At 41.0% G+C, this 27,114-nt stretch overlaps 1 protein-coding gene across 9 annotated transcripts in view; it reads right to left on the bottom strand.

The window, feature by feature from the left end:
- The window catches only part of Cobl (cordon-bleu WH2 repeat protein), a 287,464-nt gene extending 261,062 nt beyond the window's left edge, over positions 1 to 26,402 (bottom strand). For 3 of the 9 annotated variants that reach the window (XM_046451290.2, XM_058581944.1, XM_058581938.1), the window contains exon 1: positions 26,165 to 26,402. In XM_046451290.2, the coding sequence (XP_046307246.1) occupies positions 26,165 to 26,205 (41 nt within the window). In that variant the 5' untranslated portion in view covers positions 26,206 to 26,402. Of the gene's footprint in view, positions 1 to 25,661; positions 25,910 to 26,164 lie in introns of those variants that run through there. The other 6 variants (XM_046451294.2, XM_058581940.1, XM_058581955.1 and 3 more) reach the window with 3 other exon arrangements.
- Positions 26,403 to 27,114: the final 712 nt, after the last annotated feature.

The following is a 27,114-nucleotide window of genomic DNA, read 5'->3' as shown; positions in this document are numbered from 1 at the left end:
CCACAAATTTATGCAAACGGCATTGTACACACCTTAACTTTGTTGAGAAGTTTTGGCATCTTTAAAATTATCTAAAAAATCCTGATGATTCTAATAAAGGATATAGCCCAGAAAACACATAGAAGAATATAATTAAGAGCCATGTTACAACTATTAAAAAGGAAATGGGGGACATTTACAGGTATATTTTCAAAGTACATTATGCTTTCTTCAATAATTTTATTTCCTCTGTGTTTCAAATAATCATGTGAACTTTCAACTATATTTACTAGCACCTCAATCATTCCATCATCTGATCTTTGGCACATACGTTATTTTTAAAATAACTTTTCTTTTAGCAGTTTTAGGCTCACATGAAATTGAGAGGAAGGCACAAAGATTTCCTACATTCTCTCAGCTACCATGTATGCACAGCTTCCCCCAATGTCATCACCCCCACACCAGTCATGTATTTGTTTCAACAAACTCAGTTACACATCATCATCACCCCAAAGATCACACTGTATATTAGAGTTCACTCCTAGTGTTGTACATTCTGTGGGTTTGAACAAATGTATAATGACATGAATCTACCACTATAAGTATCATACAGGATAGTTTCACTGCCCCCCAAATCCTTTGTGCTTTGCCAATCCATCCATATCTCTCTCTCTCTCTCTCTCTCTCTCTCTCTCTCTCTCTCTCTCTCTCTCTCACCTCTGGCATCTGCTTTACTGTCTCCATAGTCCTCCCTCTTCCAGAATGTCATATAGGTGAAATGATACAGCCTTTTGAGATTGGCTTATTTGCCTTAGTGATATGCATTTAAGGTTCCTTCATATACTTTCATGGCTTGATTCCAAACAACATTCATTGTCTGGATGTATTAAGCACATGCATTTTCAAAGAAGAAAAACAATTCAAATAAAATAAACTTACTCCTCTCTGTCTCTCCCATTCAGTGCAACTATGAAACCTGGCAGAATTCAGGGAAGACTATGAGAAGTACAGTGACGGGCTCCTGTAATCCCAATGGCTAGGGAGGCTGAGGCAGGATTCCAAGTTCACAGCCATCCTCATCAACTTAGCAAGACCATCAGCAACTTAACAAGACTTTGTCTCAAAATAAAATATAAAAAGGACTGGGGATGAGCACTGTTGGATTCAATCCCCATTACTAAAGAAAGTTAAAATAAAAATAAATAAGAGAGAGACAGAGAGAAGAACAGTGAAATCAGTTTTGAAAAAGAAAAATGTTGGGGAAATCACAGTGCAGAGTTTCAAAACTTCCTATACAGTTACAATATTCAAGACAGTATGATATTGGTGAAGGAATGCTTACATATCAAGTAAACAAAATAATCAAGAGATAGATCCACAGAAATATGGCCAAGTTTTTTTTTTCTTTTTGATAAAGATGCAAAGGTAAGTAAATAGACAAATGAGAGCCTTCTCCATAAATGGTGTTGGAACAAGTGAAGACTCCATGCCAACAAGTAGGAAGAAGAAGAGTGACCCAAACCTCACATCTTATATAAAAATTAACTCAAAAATGAACATGCATGTAAATGAAAAGTAAAAGTAATGAACCTGTAGTAGAAAATCTAAGAGAAAGATTTCTCATGGCCTGATGTTAGGCAAGAGCTCTCGGAAGGGGCACTTAATGCATGTCTAAAGCAAGATGTCCATAAGAAACTGAACTTCCTCGCAGTTGGGAACTTCTACTATCAGGCATGGTGCTGCGATTGGAAGGCTGAAGCATAGGGAATGAAAGTTCAGGGCCAGTCTCAGCAACTTAGCAAGACTCTGGCTCAAAAGTTTAAAAAAAAAAAATTAAAAAGGGCTGAGGATGTAGCTCCATGGTAGAATTTCCTGGGTTCAATCCCCTTTAGTGCAGAACAAAAACCCACTTCCACTCTTCTGAAGACATTGCCAAATAATGAAAACACAAGCTATATAGAGTAGAAAAGATAAATTTACAAATCAGATATATGACTTAGGAGTTGTACCACATTATATAAAGAAACTTCAAAACACAACATAAGAAAACAATCCAACCAAAAATAGATAAAAGACTGCAACAGAGAGATTTTACCAAAAGATACATGGATGGCAAATAAACAAAAATTCTTAACATTATTAGCCATCAGGTAAATGCAAGTTAAAACCATGATGGGATACTATCCTGTACTTATAAAATGGCTAAATTTTTTTAAAAAACTTTAATACTACCAAATATTGGTGAGGATAAAAAGCAAATGGAACTGGAGTGTTGCTCATGGGATTGTAAACAAACTTGGAGGATCCACAGAATGGAAGGTTATTCAGCAATGAAAATGGAACAAACTGTTCACACATGCAAGGAGCTGAGTCTCAAAGAGGGTATGCTAAGTGAATGAAATTAGGCTCAGGTGTTACTTACCTGGCAGACTCAGAAAGTTACAGAGACAGAGAACAGATCAGCAGTTGCCAGGAAGACTATTTAGAAGAGAACATCATGCAGTCCTGTGGTACAGCTGAAGTGAAGGAACTCTATTGTACCCTGATTGAGCTGGTGGCTACATGGATCTACACAAGTGTGAAATCCACAGAACTATACACAAAATAAGTCAATGGGATTCTATGTTACTTTAAATATAGTAATAAACCAAATAGAAAATAAGAACTGGATTTAAGTACCTGTCTTCAAGATGGATGTCCATGGAAAGCGGTCCTCCCCCACTTTATTATATGCAGTGATATATATCCCTTGTAATGGTGTGGGTTGGTATTGGTTCCAGAACCTACCCTGGGTATCCTAATCTTCAATTGCTCAATCCCTTATGTAAAATGGCAATGGTATAGGATTCACATATAATCGATACATACTCTTCTGTGCACTTTAAATTATCTCCACATAATTTATAATACTAAATTCAATGCACATGTTACTGTAGTAGCTGTTACCCTTTATTGTTTAAGGAATAATGCCAAGAAATAAACTCTGTATTTTTAAATATTTTTGATCTGTGGTTGGTTGAATCTGCAGATGCAGAACCTGCAAAATATTGCGGGCCCACAATATTTGTTTTTTCAACCTGCGCTTAATAACAATATAAAACAATCAAAAGTTATTATTCCCCCTTGTAATAACAATGGCATACAGACATAGCCTGAATAAGAAACAGAGCAGAGAACTGTAGATAATATGAACCACATCTCCTCCAAGTGTGCCCACCTCATTTGGGATTCAGAATTTGGTCCACCAATTGGTTTATACCAGTGTTTTGTTTTTTTTCCCCCTAACTTTTCATTCTATTCAAGTAAAAAAGGAGTCTATCATTTGATTATTTTGCAAAATATTTGATCTCCTTTCCCAACAGATGCCTTCAGGAAAATCAATAACCACTCACAATCTCCTCCTTATCTGGCCTCCTAAACTCTTGGCCAACTAGTCTCTGCCATCTCCTGACTGACTCAATGAGGTCCCTGCAGCATCTGGGCAGGCTCCTTCAGCCCCCCTTCCCTCATCTCAATTTTTGATGCTGGAGCATTCTGGGCTATCTCTCAGGGAGTTGGTGCACCTTAGAATTCACTGGGCGCCCTATGTCCTCACTTCACACACTTTCCCCTGGACACCTGCTCACTCTCACAACTGCAGTACCCACCAGCAGCAGATTATAATAGCAAAATAGCCAGTTAGGTTTTATAGATCATCTCTTGGTTCCATGACACTATGCTATGGAACTCAGTGTTTGCATTCCCCTAAAAAACCTGTTGAAACCTAATGCCCAAGGTGATGGTATGAGGACATGCTTAGGTCATGAGTATGGAGTCTAATAAATGGAATTAGTGCTACTATAAGATCAGATAGACAACAGAGAGCTTGTGCATTCATATTCATATTTATTTTCTCTCTTCTCTCTTTCCCTCACTTCCTCCCTCCCCCACTTCTTTTTCTCTCTCTCTCTCTTTCCTCTTTCCTCCATGTGAAGAAATGAAGATGACAGCTATCTGCAAGCGAGGAAGAGAGCTCTTAGAACCAACCATACTATACTAGTACCTTAATCTTGAACTTTACAGCCTCCATATTGTGGGGGGAAAAAATGTTTAAGCTGCTCAGTCTGTGGGGTTGTTGTTACAGCAATCCAAACTAAGATAGTGGGTTAAACAGCAAATAAAAATACAGGAAGCCTAGTTCAATAGGAAATTTGGACAGAATTATGGTAGTATTTTTTTCCATCTTAAGTTCTTATTTAACTGGGCTTCTTGTATGTTATCTGGCAACCCTAGACACTGGGTAAATTCTTAGTCCTCCCATGATATGATACCCTTAGGAAAACAAGGTAAGGAGAACATCAGATGAAAATGAAAGAGGTTGTCAGAGTAAAGGAGCAGTTCCTACAGTGGCATTAGCAGGCCCTGAATGGAAGTTAGTGCCTCCTGTACCTTGATGATTTCTAAGGCCCCTGAAGCCTGGTCCCCTGCAGTGCAAGAAGCCCCTCATCAGAGCATACCAGGGTGGTTGCCCTCATCAGCCCTTTGTTATACTCTCACCCAATATGGAAGCTATTCTTTTGTTCCTTATTCCAAACTGCAGGCCGGCTATACATTCCAGATCCCACTTTGAGAAGCACTCAAAGGCCCCATGAGTCAGCTCCTCTGGCCTGAGGATAGCTCCCACCATTTTGGTTGCAGGACTTTGAAAGAATCTCTGAATCTTCCTCAGTCACACTATGAAATGAGCCAATAATTCTTGTCCTATCGTCTTCACACTTTAAAAGGACAACTGTGCCTTCATGCCTGCAAAGGCAATTTGTAAAAGGCTCTTCAAACGGTAATTGTTTTTATGGTCTTCATGACTAACCAAGTCCTACCATCTAGAACCCCAAACTCATCTTTTCTTCCCTCATTCTGTTCCTACCACTGGTCACCACTCCTCTCCATTCCACCACTGACAGATGTCTTTAATGCCCTTCTCTTCCTGTTCTGAGCCCACAGCTCCTTCCTATAGCAGCTCAGAACCTTCTCCTTTTGCATCTGGGCAATTACCATGGCCTAACCCACCTGTCTCTCTGCACCATACATCCCCCGCTTCACACAGCTGCCAGGGCTAGTTTTTTTTTAAGACAAGAGCCAATGATCTCTCATGGATCCTTCACTGTCTATGGCTAGGGCTCCTGGTGGGCAGCATATCAGTGTGAATGTCCATGCGAGATCTTGTCCAGCTGTTCTCTCTGCTTGACTTCCAACACTCACCACTGTATAGATAAGTCTCCTTTCTCAAATACCTCTGTGCCTGGTTCCTTCTATCCTTCCATGAATTTCCTACCCAGAGCTCCTATACCAGTCCAACTCAAGGACAAGCAGCCCTGGGCTCTTGCCTTTGGGATGCTCAGCAGATGCCCTCTGCCCACAGTAACGTGGTTCCATGCCCACACTCTTTGTCACAAACTCCACATGCAGTTGGTGTGCTTAGTGTCTGTGAATTCCAAAGGAACATTTCCAGTAAGCCACAGAATTAATGTGAGCAGCAGTGACCAGAACAAACAAAAAGAAGTAATTACCTTTTAGTGCCAGAAAAAATGATGCCCTCCTTTGAGAAACCAGAAAGTGTCCTACTTTCAATAATGGGAACCATGGAAATTATTGTTTCCCTTTTGCCCAGCTTGTAAGACACACAAAGACAAAACTGATGCTCAACCATGGCACACAGCTTTGCTTTCATGGTTAATATCTCTCCTCACTCTGTCTTTTTTTGGCTTGGTATCGTGTTTCTATTTTTATTAAACTTCTTGCATACAGGCCCTATACCAAGGCCTTGGCAAAACAGATGGGGTACAGAGAAAAATGGCAGCATGAATAAGGGACAACAGATGGAGATATGAAGGTGCTGGAAAGAGAAATTCTCCACTTGAGCAGCAACAACCTTAGGGTAGTCATATTTCCTTCTGAAATGGAGAGGGAACAATGGTTCAAGGTGGATCCTTGCACTGTGCAAACACAATCAAAGGCATATGCCAATCATAGAGACAACAGAACAGGCAAGTGGCAAAGTCAACTGTACATATCACGTCCTATTAGCTACCAAGGGACAGTAAGTACTACTAGCATAACTGATTTCTCTTTTAAATCTGATTGTCCCAGGCATGATGGAGCATGCCTATAATCCCAGCAGTTCTGGAGGCTGAGGCAGGAGGATTGCAAATTGACGCCTTGTCTCAAAATAAAAAAATAAAAAGAGTTGGGGATGCGGCTCAGTAGTAGAACATTGCTGGGTTCAGTCCCCAGTTATATACACACACATATGCACAGAAAGAAATCTGATTGTTAATTATTGGAAAACATGGGTTCAGAAAGGTCCATCAAATTAGAAGGACAGGCCAGCTGTTCACTAGGCTCCTTCCTAGCAGGGATCAAGTGAAATCCAAAATATCACAGCTCAGGTAACCAGCATGGGAAATATTTGTTGTAGTTATTAAATGATTTGTGCTCAGTCTACCTTTAAGTCTTATTCAACCCAGAAATTAGTTTAACCACCTACCCTTAAGTAAATTCAGATACAAAGATCAAGGAATATGAATGATGTGCTTCACCTTTCTAAAGCTCAAATGTGAGTCTTGTCACCATGCTACCTGAACTATTCTGGGGCTCCCTACTGCCTGTACAACTTTCCCAGTGCCATCCTTCACAATCTCAGCCTTCTCCCTTCTTTGTAAGCTTTGGGAAGACTAAATTACTAAAATAATGACACTCACAACCCATACACTAAATGATACTCTCCAGAGACATCTGGGATAACTCCCTGCCTGCTGTCAAGCAAACACCTCTCTCTGCCTGTGCATCCAGACCTCCTGTCCAAGCTCCAGCATACTTCCTCCAGCAGTGGCCTCCCATGAGGTATGGGTGCCCCACCTTCTGGTCTTGTCTCTCCCATAGCAACATCACATGCACTGCACAAAAGAGACCCTGCCTCTGTACTTCTCCCTCCTCACAGAAGGCCAGGTTGCCAGCATCTAGCACAGTGTCCCTCTCATGCTAGGGGATGGATAAAAGGTCATGAGTGAGGGAACAGGTGGCTGACTAGCTACAGGGAATACTAAGAAAAGGAAAAAGGAAACCCCGGCTGGAGCAAATGAGCCATGTGAGAAGCAGAGATCACAGAGTAAGATAAGATGCATCACCCATAGCATACCAGGGAGATCAGTACAGAAGCCACAAAGACAGAACAGGCATTATCAAGGGAACTATAAGTAAGGCTAAGCCACATCTGCCACATATGACAAGAAGATACAGACATGAAATATAAGGGCATATACATAATATAACCAGAAGGGAATTCATGAAAACCAACTGTCTTTGATAGTCCCAGCCTTTGATAGTTCCAGTTTAAGAATCATGATCACACAGGCACAGTGGCACACACCAGTAATCTCAAAGAATGAGAAGGTGAAGGCAGGAGGATCACAAATTGGAGTCCAGCATGGGAGATCTAGCAAGACCCTCAGCAACTCAGCGAGACCATGTCTCAAATAAAAATAAAAAGGGCTGGGGATGTAGCTCAGTGGTAAAGTGCTCCTGGGTTCAATCCCCAGTACTAAATATAAAATAATGATTTCAACTATAAAAAGTTGCTTTAAACACAATCTTGGAAATGTACATATACATAGGGACTTAAATGCCACTGAGGACCTCACTGTTGGTTTTGTCACAAGGCTAAGGAGGTGATTGCCATGAGGAAAGTCATCCTTATTAGCTGGCACATGGGAGTATTCACACACACACATTAAAAAAAAAAAAGACAGCTTGTGGGTTTTTTATTTTAAAATGTTCAAGACAAAAAACATAAATAATCAGATGATATTAACAAAATATTAAAATTTGTCAAAGCTTGTAAATGGGTACATGGTGTCGGTACGCCATGTTCTTTATTTTTAATGAACACTTAAAATTTCCATAATCCATTTTACATCATTTAAAGACATCCACTGAATAGAATTAAATGAATCTTCAAATCAACAGCTGTTTATTGATTAGTAAAGTGCCCTGAAAAGTCATCTGTTCTAAAATTTTATTCTAATTATCTAATCATTTAGAGAGAACATTGTTTAAATATGAGTGATAATAGTGAAAAAAGAAAATTGCTGAATTAGAGGCTGAAAAAGATAACTTGGCCAACCTAATTCAATTTGTATTCTTTATTTTTTAATTATTTTTATTTGTTTTAATTAGTTACACATGACAGTACAATGACCTTGACATATCATATAAAAATTTGAATCAGATGCGATATAATATCTCATTTTTCTGAGTACACAGGTTGCAGAATGGCATTTACCTCCTAAAGCCTGGTATTAGTAAAACACTTTATTTGCTGAAGCAAACAGCTTTCTTTTGTACTTCCAAGAATTGCTCCCCTCTGGTCACTTGAGGAAGGTCTGCAAACCTGGGCAAGAAAGCTCAGAGTGGCCTGTGGGGAGGCATCCTAATAGCCAGAATTGGAAACCACCCAAATGTCTGTCAACAGGAGAATAAATAGATAATTGTTGTGGTGAGTGAAATCCTGCTCATCAATAAAGAGAAATGAACTCCAGAAATACCACAATACGAGTAAGTATCAAAACCATTATGTTTAGTGAAAGAACTAGATGAGAGAGAGAGAGAAAAAACTACAGTACAATGCAATATAGGAGAGAGGTGAGGAGAGCAAGAGAGAGATATCAATGGTAGATCCCAGGGCAGAGGAAAAGGAATGGATGAATTACAGAGAAGCACAAGGAAACTTTTAACAGTGATCAAAAAAAAAAAAAAAAAGAAAAGAAAAAAGAAAAAAACCAAAAACCTCTGTATCTTGCTTGTGATTTTGAGAGTGTAATCATATGCTAAATTCAATATTCGTCAGATTGTATACTTTAAAGATATGTAGTTTATTGTACATAAATATACCTCACCAAAGATGTGTTAAAAATTCAGTGTACCTTTCAATCACACAGAAGAAATTGCTTGAAAAGAATCTATCCATGAGATTAATTAATTCATTAATGAGAGATCTATCTATGAGAACCAACCGAAATTCAAACTACAAGACTATTCCTCCTTAGTAAGGAGTAACTGGATCATGCACTGTATTATCAGTGTATGAACCACAGTCCCTTAACCTGTAGTAATTTATCTAAGTTTTTCATCCATCAATAACTACTTTAGTCTTAACTTTGTCTACATAAAGTTTAACACTTTTCTACATTTGCTTCTCCTAGCTTCTAACTAAACCACTGACATCCTTGGGGCCCAGGAATATATACATATTTTTGTATCTACTCAGATTTATAGAGTTATACTTTCATTCTTATAGTCTGTGCCCAATATACGTAGAATTAAGAGTACTAAATATATCACTTCTTCAATAAAATCTATTTGAAGGGTTTATGTTAAAAAATACTGCTCAAAAAAATTGGGCCGAAAAAGTCATGCTGCAAGTTTCTGAACTTGCATAGTTAATGAGGTAGCCCTTTAGGACTGTCACTGATAGGGCTATTTTGCAATGTAAACAGGACATGCTGGGACAATAAGGTGTATGACATACTCCTGGGGCCAAGGGTTCACATTCTTTTTAACTCTCATGTGCCCCTTGCCTTCTGCTAGTCAAAGAGTTATCATGTGCAAGAATTGCCAACACTGCAGCACTCGATCTCACAGGTGTCTGCACTTCTCCACACCCTTTACCCTCCTTTTTGATCAAGAGGAAAAAACAAAACAAAAAAAAAAAAAGCCCCCCATTGAATAAGTTTCCAAAGATCTATTTACATGAGCTAATCTCAGGATGATATTCACAGCTACAGCCTGGCTGTGATGTGGGTCAGAAGGGATGTTATATTTAAGAACTGCTTTAGCAAAACCATTTTCTGAGAATGCCTTTCATAAAAATAAACTGGACTTATCTGAGCCCCACCCTACAAGTAGAACTCACTGTTCCTCCTTCTTTGGATGTTCTTGATGTACTTTGCACACATTTCTCTGACAGTCCTTGCCCTAATAACTTGTTAAGAGACCCATCTTCCCTTCTGTATCAACCGACTTGGGGCAGGAACACTCAAGATATAGTAGATACATGAATTCTAATTGATACTATTTTTTTTTAGAAAAATCATATTCCAATTAAGTAAATTTTAAATGGTCCTACATCAGTAAAAATTAGTCCTTTAATTTTTAAACCTCCATAATATTTAGTATAGAAGGAAATATGACAAAACTTTAAAAGAGACAATCACACATGTATCATTTTAATTTATAGTTTGTTTTAAGAAGGAAGATGATTGATCAAATAAGGGCAGTCAAAATTTAAAAAAATAAGTGTGGCTTTATGTTCCTTTTTTCAACCAAAGTATTATTTTACACAAGCTATATATCTCATGTTGAGAGCTGGACCAATATGTTAATAGGCATTTCAGGGATTGATGGGAGGATGAAACACTAACAGATGAATGAATTGATCATATTTAGCCAGGACTGGGCATCTGAATCACCTAACAACTCTTTGGCACTTTTAGAGTCCCACCCCCGTGCTGGCTCCATCAAGATTAGGGAGGAACTTGTGTCTTTATTCAAAAGCTGCTCTGTAACTTTGAAACAGCTCTGGTTAAAAATCACCAGTGAGGAATGGAGTACTCATATTTATTTAGGCAGACTCAGCATCAAGGCTGAGTGATCATAACATTCTTAGTCCAGACAGGGCAATTTGGTGAGGGAAATGGAGGTTATAAGGGATTAACCAGGACAAGGCATGTCCCAAACTGAGACATCTGGTTATTTTTCAACATGACATTGGGATGATATTCACAGCTACAGCCTTGCTGTGATGTGGGATTGGAAGGGACGTTATATTTAAGAACTGCTTCAGCAAACACTAACCGATGAATGAAATGATCATATTTAGCCAGGATTGGGCATCTGAATCACCTAACAACTCTTTGGCACATTTAGAGTCCCACCCCGATGCTGGCTCCATCAGGATTAGGGAGAAACTCATGAAAAACCTGTGTGTGTGTGTGTGTGTGTGTGTGTATGTGTGTGTGGAAGAATACATTTTTTAAATGGCAGGGAAATTTTTCATCATTTTTAGAACATATATAAACTACTTATATAAAAGAAATTGCCACATGTAGCCTTCATTACACAAAAAAAGCCAATCTTTAGAAAAATTTGTATCAGTGCCACCATCAATGGAATGTGGACATCAAAGCCTCCTCTTCAGAGGTCCCTCCAAACACGTTCTTCATGAGCCTTCAGTTCAACCAAGTTGCTTTAGAAAAGGCACGTTTTCTACTAACCTCTTCAAAAGAGGAGCCTAATTCTCCTCCACTAAATGAGGACTGGACTGTCTTTTGACATGTAAAATATGAGGCTAGTGAATGTGTGACTTCTAAGGCTACATCATGAAAGGCTTCGAAGCTCAGCTTTTTCCTTCCATTCCTGCTCTACAGGAGTTGGCCACCACATTGTGAGTACTTGGAAACCAATATACAAAGAGGTCCCATGGCAAAGAATGAAGAATCCTACCAAAAGTTAGCAAAAATTGAGCCAGCTTCCAATTATTTCACATGACTCTAAGCACAGCTGCAATCTCATGAAAAACCTGAGTCAGAACCATCCAGTAAAACTGTTCCCCTATAAGCTGCTAAGATTTAGGGAGATTTTACTGTATAGCAATAGATAACTAGTACTTGCAATCTTCAACCCTATCACCTTTGTGATAACGCATGCTTTATGAGGTCACCTGCTAATTGAGGCTACCTGTGCAACTTGTTGCCCATGTAGGGGCATGAACAGGCCAGGTATCCTTGTCCCAACATCTCTGATCACCTAGAGAAATGGGCTCAGACCACACAAGGTCAGCCTTGGGAACCAGCATCAATGTAGAAGACATGAGCAGAGTAGACCACCTCATCACTCTTTTTTTTTTTTTTCAGTGCTAGAAATCATACCAGGACACATCTGAGCTACAACCTGAGTCCCACTTCATTATGCTTTTTTTTTTTTGGGGGGGGGGAGTCCCAGGATTGAACTAAGGGGCACTCAACCACTGAGCCACATCCCCAGCCCTATTTTGCATTTTATTTAGAAACAGGGTCTCACTGAATTGCTTAGTGCCTCACTTTTGCTGAGGCTGGCTTTGAACTGTTGCTCCTCCTGCCTCAGCCTCCCAAACTGCTGGGATTACAGGCATGCACCACCACACCCGGCCTACTTCATTAATCTTAATTAGTGCATGGGCCATTCTCCATCAGGAAAATGAAGGGAAAAAATGCCTGCCTGCAGGCTCATAAGCTTGTCATGAAATTCAGACAAAAATACAGGTGTCAGCACTTTGAAAGCTATAAAAGATTACATAAATATAAGGTTAGAGTAAATAGATCCTAACACTGCATATAGCATATTTTTAGCCTACTTCAGTAGGTAATAGTAATGAACAGGACACATTCTATGCAGAAAAGCAAGATACTGTGCTGTCCAAAATTCTGAGCAATCCTGGAGTGGCCTTATTGGAACAGAATACAGAGGACACAGAGGCTCAAGGATCCATGCCATTTCTCCTAGCATGTAATTCTTTTCTCCTATCTAAACTTTCCTCTCCCTTCCCTATGTCAGGATACTCTCCTCCCAGATTCCCCTCATCAAAAACATTGTTCATAGAGTCAGGAAGTGTCATCTGAACAGCACTACCTAAGCTACAAATGGTATGGACAAAAAAAAAAAAAAAAAAGACCCAAGGCTAGGTATCAGTGGTGAGCACCTAGCAACATTCCTCTATCCCTTGGGGTCAGACAGCCTACTTTCCCCAAAACAAACAGCACCTCCCATGGTCTACACACCTGTGTGCATGCGCACGTGCGCACACACGCGCGCGCACACACACACACAAAGTCATGGGGCTGGACATTTTTGGGGGATGAGGGTCACTGGTTATTGAACCAAGGGGTATTCTACCACTAAGCTGTACCCTGGCCCCCTTTTTTATTTTAAGACAGGCTCTTTCACTAAGTTGCCCAGGCTGACCTAGAACTTGTGATCCTCCTGCCTCAGCCTCCCAAGACACTGGGTTTAGAGCTGTGCACCACTGTGCCCAGTTGGGGTTGGGCATTCTTAAGACACTGAGGAATGCAGTGAGGCTGCTGGGAAATGTTACATGTCGCCACTTCCCACTGCCTGGCTGCTTGGAAGGTATGGAATTTGCTGTTAAGAAAGTATTGTTTCAAAGAACTTGTGCAAATCCTCTACTTCAACATTGCTTAAGGAACAAACAAGACAAATTGACAGAGACTAAAGTAATCCAAATTTTACTTATCTTCTCCTGTCTGCCTCTCTTTCTTCTTAAAATCACAAGTTTCAAACTGACTATATGATTAATAATCTCCAGGGTATTGGCACAGGCTGCAGGGGGACTGACCCATGGCTTGTCTGGAATCTGCTGAAGAATATGTGTGGCTCTGGGCTCAGGGGTGGCTGACAGGCCTTCCCTAAGAAGGACAGATCCTATTAACAATAGAAATGGTGGCCAAAGAGGGGCATCACACTGCTTCCTGGTCACAGGTGTAGGCTTTCATCCTCCTCCCAGTGACACTAGCATTCCAGTAATTTAGAAGGGAATGGATTTCTTCAGACTCTTCCCTCCCCTCCACCCAACTCTGTCCAGGACACTGACCTCACTCTAGCCCAGCCACACTCTCTCCACCATGTTTTCCCAGGATTCACTAAGCAGAGCTTCAGGACATCAGCCCTTTCTTCCCAACTGTGATGAAGGTGGTAAGGCCAAGTCCTTGTCCCTCGAAGTTGGGTCACTGCCATCTCAGCTGTCCCAGCTGGTTCACCCTCTCTTCCCTCTTCCTACCCTCTGGCATCAATGAAATATTTTAAGGACAACTTTTGTCCACCAGTGTGGTGGTGGTGCTCTCCCTATGCCAAGAGATGCTTATGAAATAACCACAGACTGCTTTCCTAGCTAGCAAAGGCCAACAATCTGGCCTCATCCCCAGCATCAGTTTGTAAGGGTCACATAAATAAAGCAAGGACACCATCATTCCCAGCAGTTAAGTCTGATAAGAATTTCTACTCTAAGGCATATTGTCTTAGTTCATTTTCTGCTTCTATAACTGAATACCACAGACTGGAAAATTTACAAAGAACAGAGGTTAATTTATCTCATGATTATAAAACCTGAAGTCCAAAAGCACAGCACCCCTATCTGCTTGGCATCTAGTGAGAGCCTTGTACTCTATCCTAACATGGCAGAGAGCATGGAGAGACAGACCAAGTGTCTAGCCGTGGTCTCTCTTCCTCTTCTTACAAAACTATTAATGCTATCTTGGGGACCCTACCCAATGACCTCATCAAACTCTAATTACCTCCCTCAAATCTCAACCTCCAAACACCATCAATATATGATTTGAGGGATTAAGTTTTTTCAACACATGAAATTTGAGGGAACATTTTCAAACCACAGTCACATTCTAATGCTAAAGTACAATGATAAGACCATTATTTTTTTTCTAAAAATCATAATTCTGGTGATAATCATGTTTCCAAACTACAAGAACTTAAACCTGAGTTCTTTTAACAACTTGATACTGAAACACTACTACTATCTTAGAAGACATTACACAGGACACAAAGCATAGTTATCAGAGCATGTTTAAAACATCTTAACCTTTGCCAAACAGTTGGGGAATCATTTTATGATATGTATTAAACCACTAGTGCAAAATTCCCAGAGTAATGCTAAGCTTATGATAAAGATACATCACTGATAGGGTTGCATTCTCAGAAACAAGCCCCCCTTTTTTTCCATCACTGCCACAGAAATCTGTATTTCCCAAATCAGAATGTTATAAAATACAATATATGCTGAAATTTGCCCAAGCCTTAATACAAAGGTAATACAGAAGACCATAATTTCAAATTAATGCTTTCATATCCATTGCAGAACACAGAGATATGTAAAAATGCTTACTACCTTTTTATAAAATCTGGAAACATAAAACATAGTTGAATGTGGAATAGAAAGTCCATTATTCAAAAGCAGCCATCAAATCACTGTGCCCATCTGACTGTAAAGAACTGCTGGTGGTGATTGGGAAGGGATGCCACTCCCAACCCTCTTGGTCAGAAGGAGACACAGATACAGAGGAAAGGCAAACTCTTAATCACTCCTGCTCTTAGATGTTACATGTGACAAACACAGATATACTATTTTAGGCAGCTTTTCTGCTCTGTGACTAAAAGATCTGACAAGAACAATTTTAGAGGAGGAAAAGTTCATTTGCAGTCTCACAATTTAAGAGGTCTCAGTCCCTAGACAGCCAGCTCCATTCTTCGGGGCTCGAGGTGAGGCAGAACATCATGGAGGAAGAGTGTGGCAAAGGGAAGCAGCTCACATAATGATCAGAAAGCAAAGAGAGAGTCTGCTCACCAGATATCAAATATATACCCCAAAAGCATACCCCAGTGACCCAGCTCCTAATCCCTACAGGGGATTAATTTATTGATTGGTTAAGGTTCTAATAACCCAGTCATTTCTCCTCTAAACCTTTTTGTATTGTCTCACGCATTAGCTTTTGAGGGAAACCTCACATCCAAACTATAACACATATCCTTCAAATTTAGCTTATTTACTGATATAAATCAAAGTGGAATATACACATGTCCTCTGATCTGTTCTGTCTGGGTCCTTTCTTACACTTTTCCCAGTGGATCTATAGATTTGCTCAGTATTTATAGAATATCCAGATAATCATTTTTAAGAAATTATATACTACATTCAAATGGTTAGAATAAGTTAAAACATGTCACCACACCAATGAATGTTTAGTGTTATAAAAGCACTGCTCCATCTAAGTTAAAATGTTATGCAAATGCGTAGCCCAGCCAGAACATGAGTTTATCTTTAAAACCAGCCCAGTTTAAAAACAAGCCAGTCATTACTTACCATCAAGCTCCTTAGTTAAAGTCTCATCCTTGATATAAGAGCACTGCATAAATTTGGACTCAGAAAATAGAAAAAAAAATCAACATTAAGAAAAAAATTCAAATATGCAATTTTCCTCTGGGGTTACCATGGCTCATCTAACAAGCAATGTTTTCCATAGACCAACAGTTAAAATAAGGAGTCAGAGATATATTCTTCCACCTTTGCCTAAGTCATCTACAACAATCAATTATAACAGCACAGTAAGTCACACTTCATACAGAGGGATAAATTACTTTTATGAAGGTGATTAAAACCAGTGTTTAAAAATAAATAAATAGTTTGGGGGATGTACCACTTGCATGAACCCTGGGAGACTCAAGAACATGCTCAGGAGGTTCAAAACTGGGTGCTTAATACATTGAACTTAAAGAAAGAAAGCCATGGTTTCTCCATCCCACATGTCTAAATGCAAGACGTAATACTGCTATTGTTTGGATCAAGAATGTCCCCCAATGGCCCATGTGTTAAAGGTTTGGTCCTAAGCTTGGTAGTATTGGGAGGTGGTATAACCTTAGAGAGGTAGAAACTAGTGGGAGGAACTTAGGTCATTGGGGGCATGCCCTTGAATGGGATCAGGACCCCACACCTTCCCCTCTTCTACTTCCCAGCTCATGAGATAAACAACTTCCTCTGCCATGCAGTCCTCCCCATGATGTGCTGCCATAGCCCAAAGACCCTGGGGCCAAGCAATGATGGACTGAAACCCATAAAACTGTGAACCAAAATAAAACTTTTATCCTTATAGGTTGATCGTCTCAGGTATTTTTGTCACAGTAACAGAAAGCTAATACACATAAGGACCAATGGACCAAGGAACAAAAGCAACACCAGGCATAATAACCTAAAAAGCACCTCTTCATCCCTCTTCTGCTCAGCAAGTCTATCCTAAGACATCAATCCTTGGAATCCCTGCAAGTGTCAAGCAGAACCCACTCACCTGGAGGGAACAGGCAATGAAAGAATCATCTAGCTCATTAGTGAGACACAGCTTAATTCAAGGGCTGTCTAAAGTTACCCATACACACACAAGAAAAACACAATTAGCATCTGTGAGTTTGGGTTCTGCACAGCTTCCACTTTGAAAGGAGCTCATTTATTGGGCAAAGCAGATCTCTGTGCTTTCATTACATGTATCAGCACAAAACAAAGTGAGCTGAGTCACCTCTTCTACAAAAAGGGAGGCTTTTCAATGTTTATTAATTCATAAGCCAGGATAAGGCAGAACCTCTTGCTGCAGAGGGCAGGAAAGTCTGGGATAGGTTCAACTGCTGATTATTAATTGATAAATGCTTCATCTGTGCTCAGCAATTGTTGAGTGGTCCTTTTCTACCAAATACCATATATTTCTTTTAAAAAGATAAAATTCCTCTTAATTTTTAGGAGTTACACATCCTATAAACGTAATAGTACTATTACAATCAAACATATGATTGTAAGGAGAGTAGGAGATACAAAGTTCCACTTCTACCCAAACCAATTCTACATGATAATTATAGGCAACATATGAAGACAGGAAGCACTTTATGAGGAAGAAGTCATGAGGACACTTGAAGGTAATTGTTTCTTTAGCAAAATGCTGTGAGAAACTCTACCAGTTCAGAAATACAGCAGAAAGATATCATCAGCACCTCTGCAGGAAGCCAGAGGTGATCACTCTCCAGGAAATTGTGCTTCACTGCTTGGTTCATGCATTTTCAGTTTCAGCTTAGTTCAAGGGCTGCCTAAAGTTACCCATACACACACACATACACACACACACACACACACACACACACACACACCATAATTAGCATTGAGGCTTTGGAGAACTGAGTTCTGTGTTCCAGTTAGAGTAGTAGAATGGCCAAAGGGGTGAGGTTTTAGACAGAGGACTCCAGACTGAAAAGTCATGTGATAATATAGCCTACAAAAGGAGAGGACAGTTACTGTTCTGCTGAATTCAGAGGACCCCTATGGGAGGGTCAAACCTCCTCCACAGGCATGTGAGGACCATCCCTGTCAGCAAGAAAGTAACACCCCCACAAATGGCAGAAATGAAGAGAGTCCTCGTGAAGAACATTCTCATTTCCTCCATTCAGAAAAATTTATAACCAAAACATCTATCATTCAAAAATGTAAAATATTAAGTAAAAATAAATTGACAAATAATAAAGTCATATTCCAGAGAAATATCTTTGCAATTTAGCCTAATTTCCAAAGTAGCTTTCATCACTTTTCAAAACATTGTGAAATTCACATGCTCACTTCATTCAGAACATTTTCTTTCACTATGGATCATTCTATTAAAACCAATTGAGTATATCTGAGAAGCGGTAAGGAATAGCAATTTAGGGAACCGTTACAGTCTGAGAAATACTCAGACTTCAGTACCCTAATTAACACCTTTTAAGTCAAATCTGGTGATTAGGGAAGATATCTAAAAATCCAGCAACACCTATAATCCCAGCAGCTTGGAAGGCTAAGGCAGGAGGATCTCAAGTTCAAAGCCAGCCTCAGGAACTTAGCAAGGAACTTAGCAACTCAGTGAGACCCTATCTCTAAATAAAATATAATAAAAGGGCTGGGATATGGCTCAGTGGTTGAGCGCCCCTGGGTTCAGTCCTCAGTATAAAAAAAAAGATACCTAAAATTCATTTTTCATGAGTGATGTTGTTAAAATCCTGGTAGCCATTATGATGTAATAAGTGGTTTAGGCTGAGAGTAGGACGTACAAAAAGTTCCACTTCTACCCAAACCAATTCTACATGATAATTACAGGCAACAAGATAGATGGGTGGGCAGACGGATGGGGCGTCTTAGCAAGAACCTATTCTCTGAGGCAAATGTCTAGATCGGACTACAGCTAATCCATCTATTTCTAACCTAATGGTTTGTTTATGAACATGAGTGGATTTTTCTCTTAATTAGTGGAGTTGTAGCCAGCAAAACTATATTCAGAAACTAAAAAATTATCCATCTGAACAAAAGTGTGTACTTCTGCTCAATTTTCATTCCCACCCAAAACTATTTTTAAACAAAACTCCCAAACCATTAAGCTTGGAAAAACACTGTAAGAATTGACTTGGGAATCTGTGCCTTGCAGCTTTACCAAGTGCTAGAAGTTAGCTTTAACCTCAGGCCAACCCATCAGGTACGTGTACACACACACACACACACACACACACACAACGGGGTTTTCTCATCTAATTTCTTAACTGTGGTTTGCCATTTGGGTATTGTTTGAGATATTCATACATAATTATAAAGTCCTCTTCAAGTACTCTCACACTTAGGGCTACACAAAGCATTAAGATGATGAGCAGTACAGATGTTCCCCATCATTTTAACTCAGGCCTCAGTCCTACTTATCTACCTCCTCCAGCCAAGAGGAAGGCAGGAGACTCTGACTTTCCCAGGCACAACTACCCTATGGGCTGGGGCTTAGGGATCCTCTTCCCCATATGTTCAGGTTGGCACCCACTATGAAAAAGAAGAAGTAGAAGTGACATTGACAAGAAAACAGAGATATCATGAAAAGCACGTTAGCACCCTGATGTGTAACTGACAGAAAGCCCTGGTAATCACCAGTCTTTAGGATTACAGTCTAGATTTCACTTCCTCCCTGTGGATGGATGGGGACTGTCTGCTACATACATCAGGGCTCTACTGGACACAGAACTGAGTGAAAGGTCTGTACCTTGTCTGTACCTCTCCATGCTCAGGACTGTCATGGAGATGCAGTCAGAAATGCCTGGCCAAACAGACCTAAGATACATGGGGTCTTTCCAGAACCCTGGTGGGAGGAAGAGGAGCCATGTATTTGCCATAATCACATGTTCTACCACCTAAAGTCTGAGCTTCTCCTGGCCCTCACCGAATGAGAAATGAGATTATATTGGCAGAGCGCTTTGTTCCCCTGCCTCCAAGCCTCTCTTTTAATGACCAGGTGATTAAGGTTGAATGGAGGGGTCAGGAACCAAGGAATATGTGCTATTTGTGCCTTGAAGGAAAGGGCAAGTGCTGGAGAACATGGCAGCCATCCAGCCATGGCAAAACAACAGAAGAAAGAAGCAGCAACTGGGCAGTGGCACATGCCCATAATCCCAGCTACTCAGGAGTCTGAGACAAGAGGATCCTAAGTTTAAGGCCAGCCTAGGAAATTTGGTAAACCCTGAATCAAAATAAAAAATAAGAAGAACCAGGATGTAGGTCAGTGGTAGAGTGCCCCTAGGTTCAAACCTCTGCACTATAAAAAGCAAAACAAATAACACAGTAGCTCCCCGAATTTCTATGTGGACTTTAAAAACTAAGAAAGACACTTTCTCCTCTTGATGCTATCATCACTTTATGATCCTCAAAATAAGGCACTAACACCTCTCAAATCTGCAAAGAACAAGGTTGCATTGCTGGCAAGCCAAGTTAGAGCATACCCGTTAGAAATATTTTAATGCCAACTGATCTGTCTGTTCTCATGTAGTCTGGCAAAAAACAAGATTAAGCAGCAATTTAAGAAAAAGTCAATTTTCTGAAAGAGGGATCTAGTATATTCTGGGAATTCTTAGAAACATGTGATTATAGGGCTCATGTGAGTCCCAAGATCATTTTATCTGACTCGCTCTTCCACTGAATGGGAAACAGCTCATTTACTGGATTATGTGTGTCCTATGCCATTCTCTGAAGAAACCAAGTAGGATGCCTGCCTCTGAGGAGCTCAGAAAGGAGTGGGTAAGAGATGAGCAAATGGAAAATCATGACCCCAGCTGAGGGATTCTGACAGGCGAAGGCTTGGGGCCATGAGAGACAGGTGTCAGAGAGCTAATCCCTCTGGAGTCCTGGAAGGCCTCAGATGGGAAGCCCCCAGTGCAGCCTTGAAGATTGACAGGAACCATTCTGGCAAAGGAGAAAAGCTCCTCCCACCCCTCCCCCAGGGCAAGGTGAGAGAGAAAGTATGAGAAAGTGAGAAGAATTGTGGAAGGGAAGCTGAGATGGCCAAGGGAAAATAAGAAAACCAGAGGTTAGAACCTCACCATCTACTATGAAGCCATCGTACACACACAATTAAATCTAAATTAATCAAAAGTTAATAAGGTGAAAACTTCAGTTCCTCAGTTGCACTAGCACATTTCAAGTGCTCAGTATTTCCCATATTGGGCAGCACTGACAGAGAATCTTCACTATGACAGAAAGTGTTATTAGACAAAACTGGGCTGCGCAAACCTGGAGAAGCCATACCATGAGATGTATGCAGGCCACACTACGAAGGGTAAATTTAATTTTGCATGACTGGCACCAGGGCCTAAATCTCATTCCTAACCCAAAGTTCTTTCCACTCCCCCTCCCTGTCTCCTTTGATAGAAGAAAGTCAAATAGGATTAACAAACAAGCAGAAGGCATTTTGAATCAGGGAAAGTTACTCTGCCTAGCCCAAAAAAGCAAGATCACCTCACCTGCACTAATTGTGGGTGTTGCTGCCCTAGATCTGAAGGGACATATGGGAACATCCCAAAGGCAATGGCTCCTCACCTGTGATTTCAGGCAGTGAAGACTGGACCATGGTGAGAAGAAGAGGGGAGAAGAAAGAGCCAGAACTCCTGATTCAGCTGGCTCCTTTTGGAGATTTGTGTCATTTTTTAAGGGATAAGAACTTCAACGATTTTTCTAAATCTGTCAGAGTCATTTACAAAGGCCCTAAATGTCCACAGTAAACTATAAGCTAGAAAAATGAATATTAGGTATTGAAAGCAATCACCAGTATTAGTTTTGTAAAAAGCAACTGAAACCATATAAAGCAGGCATGATAAAAATTGTTTAATACTACTTCAGGAAACAGATGAAAAATAAAAAATTATGGAAACATGAAGGGAAAATGGTCTAGGACAATGCTACTCATCAATTCAGTTACTGAAAACCAGTGAGAGGCCTTTGATAATTCAGAAACACTTGTGTGAAAAGGTAGAAATGAGACAGCAAAGGAATGGAATGGGAAAAGAGTAGACTTAAAATTTATAGCTCACATGAAAACTATGTTTCTTTACATTTTAAGAAAGAAAAAGTACAACAATGAAAATAGGTAAAAATTTTCCATGTGTCATGAATTATCAAATCTATGTTCTGCTACAGTGCAGAGCAACTGAAATGCATCACTAAAATTAACTAGCACATAAAATCCACAGAAGCCATAATTAAATGTGGATGGGGAAAGAAGCAGCAGTGTAGGGAAACACCATATAATAAATAACTCTGTTAAATATTTTTACATAGTTCAAGTCTAAATGAAAACCAAATGTTACTGTATTTCGATGTGCACATCCTCTATCTAAACACTACTTTGATATCAAATATTTCTGCTCACTTTTTAAAACTTTTTATCAACCGCAAAATCAAACTGAATCATAAATTTATCAAGAAAGTACAAAAGGCCTTAGAAACCTAAACTAGTTATTATAGTGTACAGCTATATCCTATAATCATTGCTCTCTTAATAACTATGGAAATACACTTGAGTGCACACAGTTATGACTTCATCTACCATATCCCAAATTAAAGAGGCCACAGAATTCAGGCCTCCATGTAGATGGGGGCCATCACCCCTCCTGGGTCACAGTGTCACAAAAAAAATCTGTTCTACTTATTCAAGGGAGGAGGTCATAAGAGAAAAACAGGAGGGGCAGCAGACAGGAATCCCAGGGCAGGAAAGACTCCACATTTTACCAATATCTTTATATCAAGTTATAATTGTAGTTTAGCTCCATCATGTTGACACAATCACTGAGAAATACAAAAATGCTGATTATTTGATATCATGACAGGAAACATGCAACTACTCTTATTTAAAAAAAAAAATTAAGACTACAAAAGAATCAAAAACCTAGGCATACTCTCCACTTTATGTGGAGAAATCCCTAATCCTTAACATTTGACAGTTTTAAATGAATTGCCAAAATAAAGAGTAGTTCAGAAGTAATATATTTTAAAAATAAAGTTCAAATTAAGTGGTTTTATGTAACAGATAATTATACATGCTCTCACTTAAAAAAAATGTAAACACATTCACTAACATGTTAGCCAATAGCAAAAAGGCCTAGAAATCTAAACTACTTATGATAGTGTATAATTGCTAATATTTAATATCTATTGGGCTTATGAGAGTTTGAAACAAAATGTGATTGTGGCTGGCCCCTGGTACAATCAAGAATAGGCCTTCTCCATTTGATATTATATTGGCTGTTGACAGTAGTAAGAATAGCTCAAGTTACCCACTTCGATTAATTTTTTTCTTTCAAATTACTTCTTATTATAATAACTTAATTAAATATAAATTTATGTTATAACTTTATTTTATTTATTTAGTTTTATGTGGTGCTGAGGATCAAACCCAGTGCCTCACACATGCTAGGCAAGCGCTCTAACATTAAGCCACAACCCCAGCCCAGATTTTTATACAGAAAAATGAATAACAGTGTGAAACCCACTGATTTTTACATATGCAAACTACCTGAACACAGCTTTTGATCAAATGTACCCACTGTTTTGACATTTCATGTCATTAGAGACTCCTCTATTCTATATAAATTTTTGTTTCCTTCAGGGGGATCAACAAAACAAAACAAATAACCATCATCCTGCCAAATCGCAAATCTTCTGTTCCTTATACATACAAGGTCCAATGCAAAATTTAGCCGGAGTTTCACAACACATGACTACTGGGATGGATCCTATAAATATTCAAACAGATAAAACAAAAGTAAACAGATAAAGTTTGGAATGAAATATCTTTTAAAACATCTCCAAAAGGCCATTTTCCTTTATGTTCTAAAATATTCTGTCAATTATTATCCTTCAAATTGTTTCAAATTGAGCACTAAAATTCCACAAACAACGGTTGTTAGATACTTGTTAGATATTGCTTCCTCCTTCCTAAAAGAACATTTTTCCAGACAGATGTTAGTCACGGCCATTTAATTAAATTACTAATAAAAAATATAATTTGAGTCCAAGTAACAATTGTAACTATATTAATGATTACTAATATAAAAAATCAGTAAGTTTACATTCACCAAGCCAACTGTCCCTCCAGTAATCCTCAAGAAGGGCTCCACAGGCAGTATTTTAAAATATGCCTTCTCCTGAATTCACTGTGCCTATTCCAGCCTAAATCTACACAACCTAAGAATGACACAGAGTTTTAGTCAACTAACAAGGACAATAACAAATTCATCACATCAGGTGTTTGTGATCATGTGGGAAAACACCTTACAAGAAGTTTGATTTTATAACCAACCTTTGCATATAGAAAATGTTTCCCTCAAGCACACTGCAAACACTGTCTTATTCACAAAACACGGAATAATAGAGAGTAATTTCAGCAACAAATCAACAGAATCTTACTGCTCCAGATTATGTACTAAAGCCAGAAATTCCACAGCCCTTTCTATCCTTTATGATAGGCAAGCAATACATCTAAATAATAAAAATATTCAAAAGCCTAATGCCATTTCTTTCCTCAGATTCTAACACAAAATACCTTATTATTAAACTCATAATTCTTTCCTGATAAACATAAATTCTTAATTTTTCTTTATGTCTTACATGTGAAGGCTAATCTGAGCTCTGCAATTTTGTGAAGAAAGACCTCAGTTTACGTGTTGGTACATAGTTGCAGATTAGAAAAAGTGGTTTCACTTCTATAATCAGGCTCCTTTAAAGGTTTTACTGGGTAGTTTTTGGACAGTTTTGGTGCTCTCTTAAATGTTCTCCATATTTACTTATAAAGTGACATTGATAAGATAATTCAGTCTCCTTAAACACATTTAATAGACTACTAAAGTCACAGGCTTAAAGGTAATTCTGTTCCACATTTTCCAATGTTATTTTGGGATACCCATTCCCATGGAAAAGGATTTTCCATATTTCTTTTTTTTGTGGGGAGGGAGGAGTTGGTTTGTTCAAAGCAAATTAATTACATAACCACAACAAAGTACACTGCAAAAAATTTTTTTTAAAACATTCCTCAGTTTCAAGATTATTTGAACTACTGGCCTGGCACACTCTTTGCTGGCAAAAGGGAGAATTAATAATAAAGAACCAGTTTTAAAACCTTTTACACACTTGGGCAACACATCGCCTATGAGCATGGGACCAGTGTGAGTCAGTGGGACAAAAGAAAAGAGATTTGTTGTCCTCAAAGCTGCTTCCTACAATCCAGTTGCTATAGTGGAAAGTGGGCCCACTCGGTGAGCAGGTGCAGGGCCCACCCCAACCACTCATTCCATTTGCAAGACTCATAACACATTTGCTCCAGGCAAGAGAGGGAGGTCGAAGATCTGCGGCCCACATGAAATTCACCAAGTGCGCAAGGACTGCGCAGACCCAGCGGTGCAGCAGAAGGCGCCCTGGTCTGGCCAGGCATGGGTCAACCAGTTTCCAGATCCCGCTAAAGGGTAGAATTGTTTGTCCGGTATTAGGGAAGTTACTCTTTCTGCAAGTAAAAACACTGAAATGGTAAATAATCCCTATCCGAAAGGTATGGGGATGGCAAACAAATACCCAGATAGGTCTGGGCAGAGTGGAATCTGGAAGACAGGCATGCAGGGGTCTGAGCCCCGCAACGATCTCAGCCCTGAGTCCCGGACACGGTCAAGGGAAACCCGAGAATAAAGGCATGGGAGGGGCAACAGATGTCAGGAACACCTCCAGTCAGTACCTTCTGCATACACCTGCTGAGATCGCCCGGCCAACTGGGCCTTCGAAGTCGCGGAACCCTCCGCTTCATATGGCAGGGAACAGCGAGCTATCTCGGCCCGTGACTGCTGACTTAAGTGGAACACCACAAGCTAGTGACAGAGCTGGAGCCGGAGGCCCGGTGTCCCCCTGCCTCCACCTCAGCCTGTGCGTGAACACTCGGAGGGTCTGTGGAAGGCTCGGAGCAGAGTGGGGGTTCTGCCAGAAAGGGCTCTCGCACACAAACCCAGCCCGCGCCGAAAGTGCGCTCGGGCCTCTGTCCGACACGTTACCTGAGCAACGACCCCGGCGCCCCAAGTACACAACACTTCCACCGCTAGAGCCCGCAGGCGTGGGCCCGCAGGCCGGGAGCGGCGCCCCTGCCCCGAGCGCGCGGCACGGGCGCGGCACCTCGGTCGAGCGAACCCCCGCCCCAGCCCGCCCGCCCGCCTGCCTGCCCGCCTGCCCGCCTGCCCGCCTGCTTACCCGGTAGGGGGCTTGGCCGCCAAGGCGCGCGACGCGTCCATGGTGCCGGCGGGCCGCGGTGAGCGGTGCTCGGCCAGGCGGAGTCAGGCTCTAGCTGCGGCCGCCGCCGCCGCCGCCCTCATTCACTTTTTCCGCGCTGACCCATCGTCCTCCCACGCGGGGCAGACGGAGGACAGCGGCCAAACAGAGAGGACGGAAGGGGTTGGGACGGTCCCGGGCGGGCGGGGGCACTGGGAGCGCGGGGAGGGGCTGGCGTCAGCGCAGGGCGGGGGCGCGGAAAGCAAGGTGCGCCGCGCCCCCGCCCAAGCGAGCTCCGCCGCGCCCACCGGTGCCGCCCCCGCTCCTCCCGCCCTCCCGTCCGCGCGCCGAGGCTCCCAGAGCGTCCCGCCCGTCGCGCATCCGTCGCAGCAGTTGAACGCCACCTGGGCCCCAGGCCCACACCTCGCGGCCCCCACGAGGGTTTTTTCCCACACCCAAGAGGACAAGTGCCAGTCTCTGGATGGTGGGAGGGGGCTAATCCTGAGGTTGCCCATGCCCCCGCTCGAGGCTGAGGGGATGTGGGGGAGAGAAACACCTGGGAACCTGTTGTGTGGGGCGTGGTGGGCGGACAAGCCCCGGAATACCAAACGGGAGGGAAGAAGGGAGCGTCTGGCGCCCCTCTCCCAGCACTAGATCCCAAGAGAACCTTTATAATGTGCAACAAAGATGTAGTTCGCAGGGTTGGGGCTCTCAAAGTGGGATGCCTAACAGGCTGCACTTGAGAACTTGTGAAACTCTTCCCACCAACCCGGTCTTAGGAATCACAAATGATGGAAGCCAAAGTGTGGCCGCGCTATGTCAACAAAGACTCCACTTTGGTTGGGTGCACTTTCAAGTGTGCGGGCCTGGTCGGCTGCTAGGAGCCACTGTCGTCCAACCCTGATTTCAGTGCCTTATGGTAGGCAGATAAG

This window comes from Marmota monax, unplaced genomic scaffold (assembly GCF_021218885.2).
Source record: "Marmota monax isolate L192 unplaced genomic scaffold, Marmota_monax_Labrador192_F-V1.1 WCK01_AAM20220418_F8-fsc00430, whole genome shotgun sequence".
In the NCBI taxonomy this organism is placed as follows: Eukaryota; Metazoa; Chordata; class Mammalia; order Rodentia; family Sciuridae; genus Marmota; species Marmota monax.
Note: the sequence above shows the minus strand (reverse complement) of the source record. Positions and strands in the feature narration are given on the sequence as shown.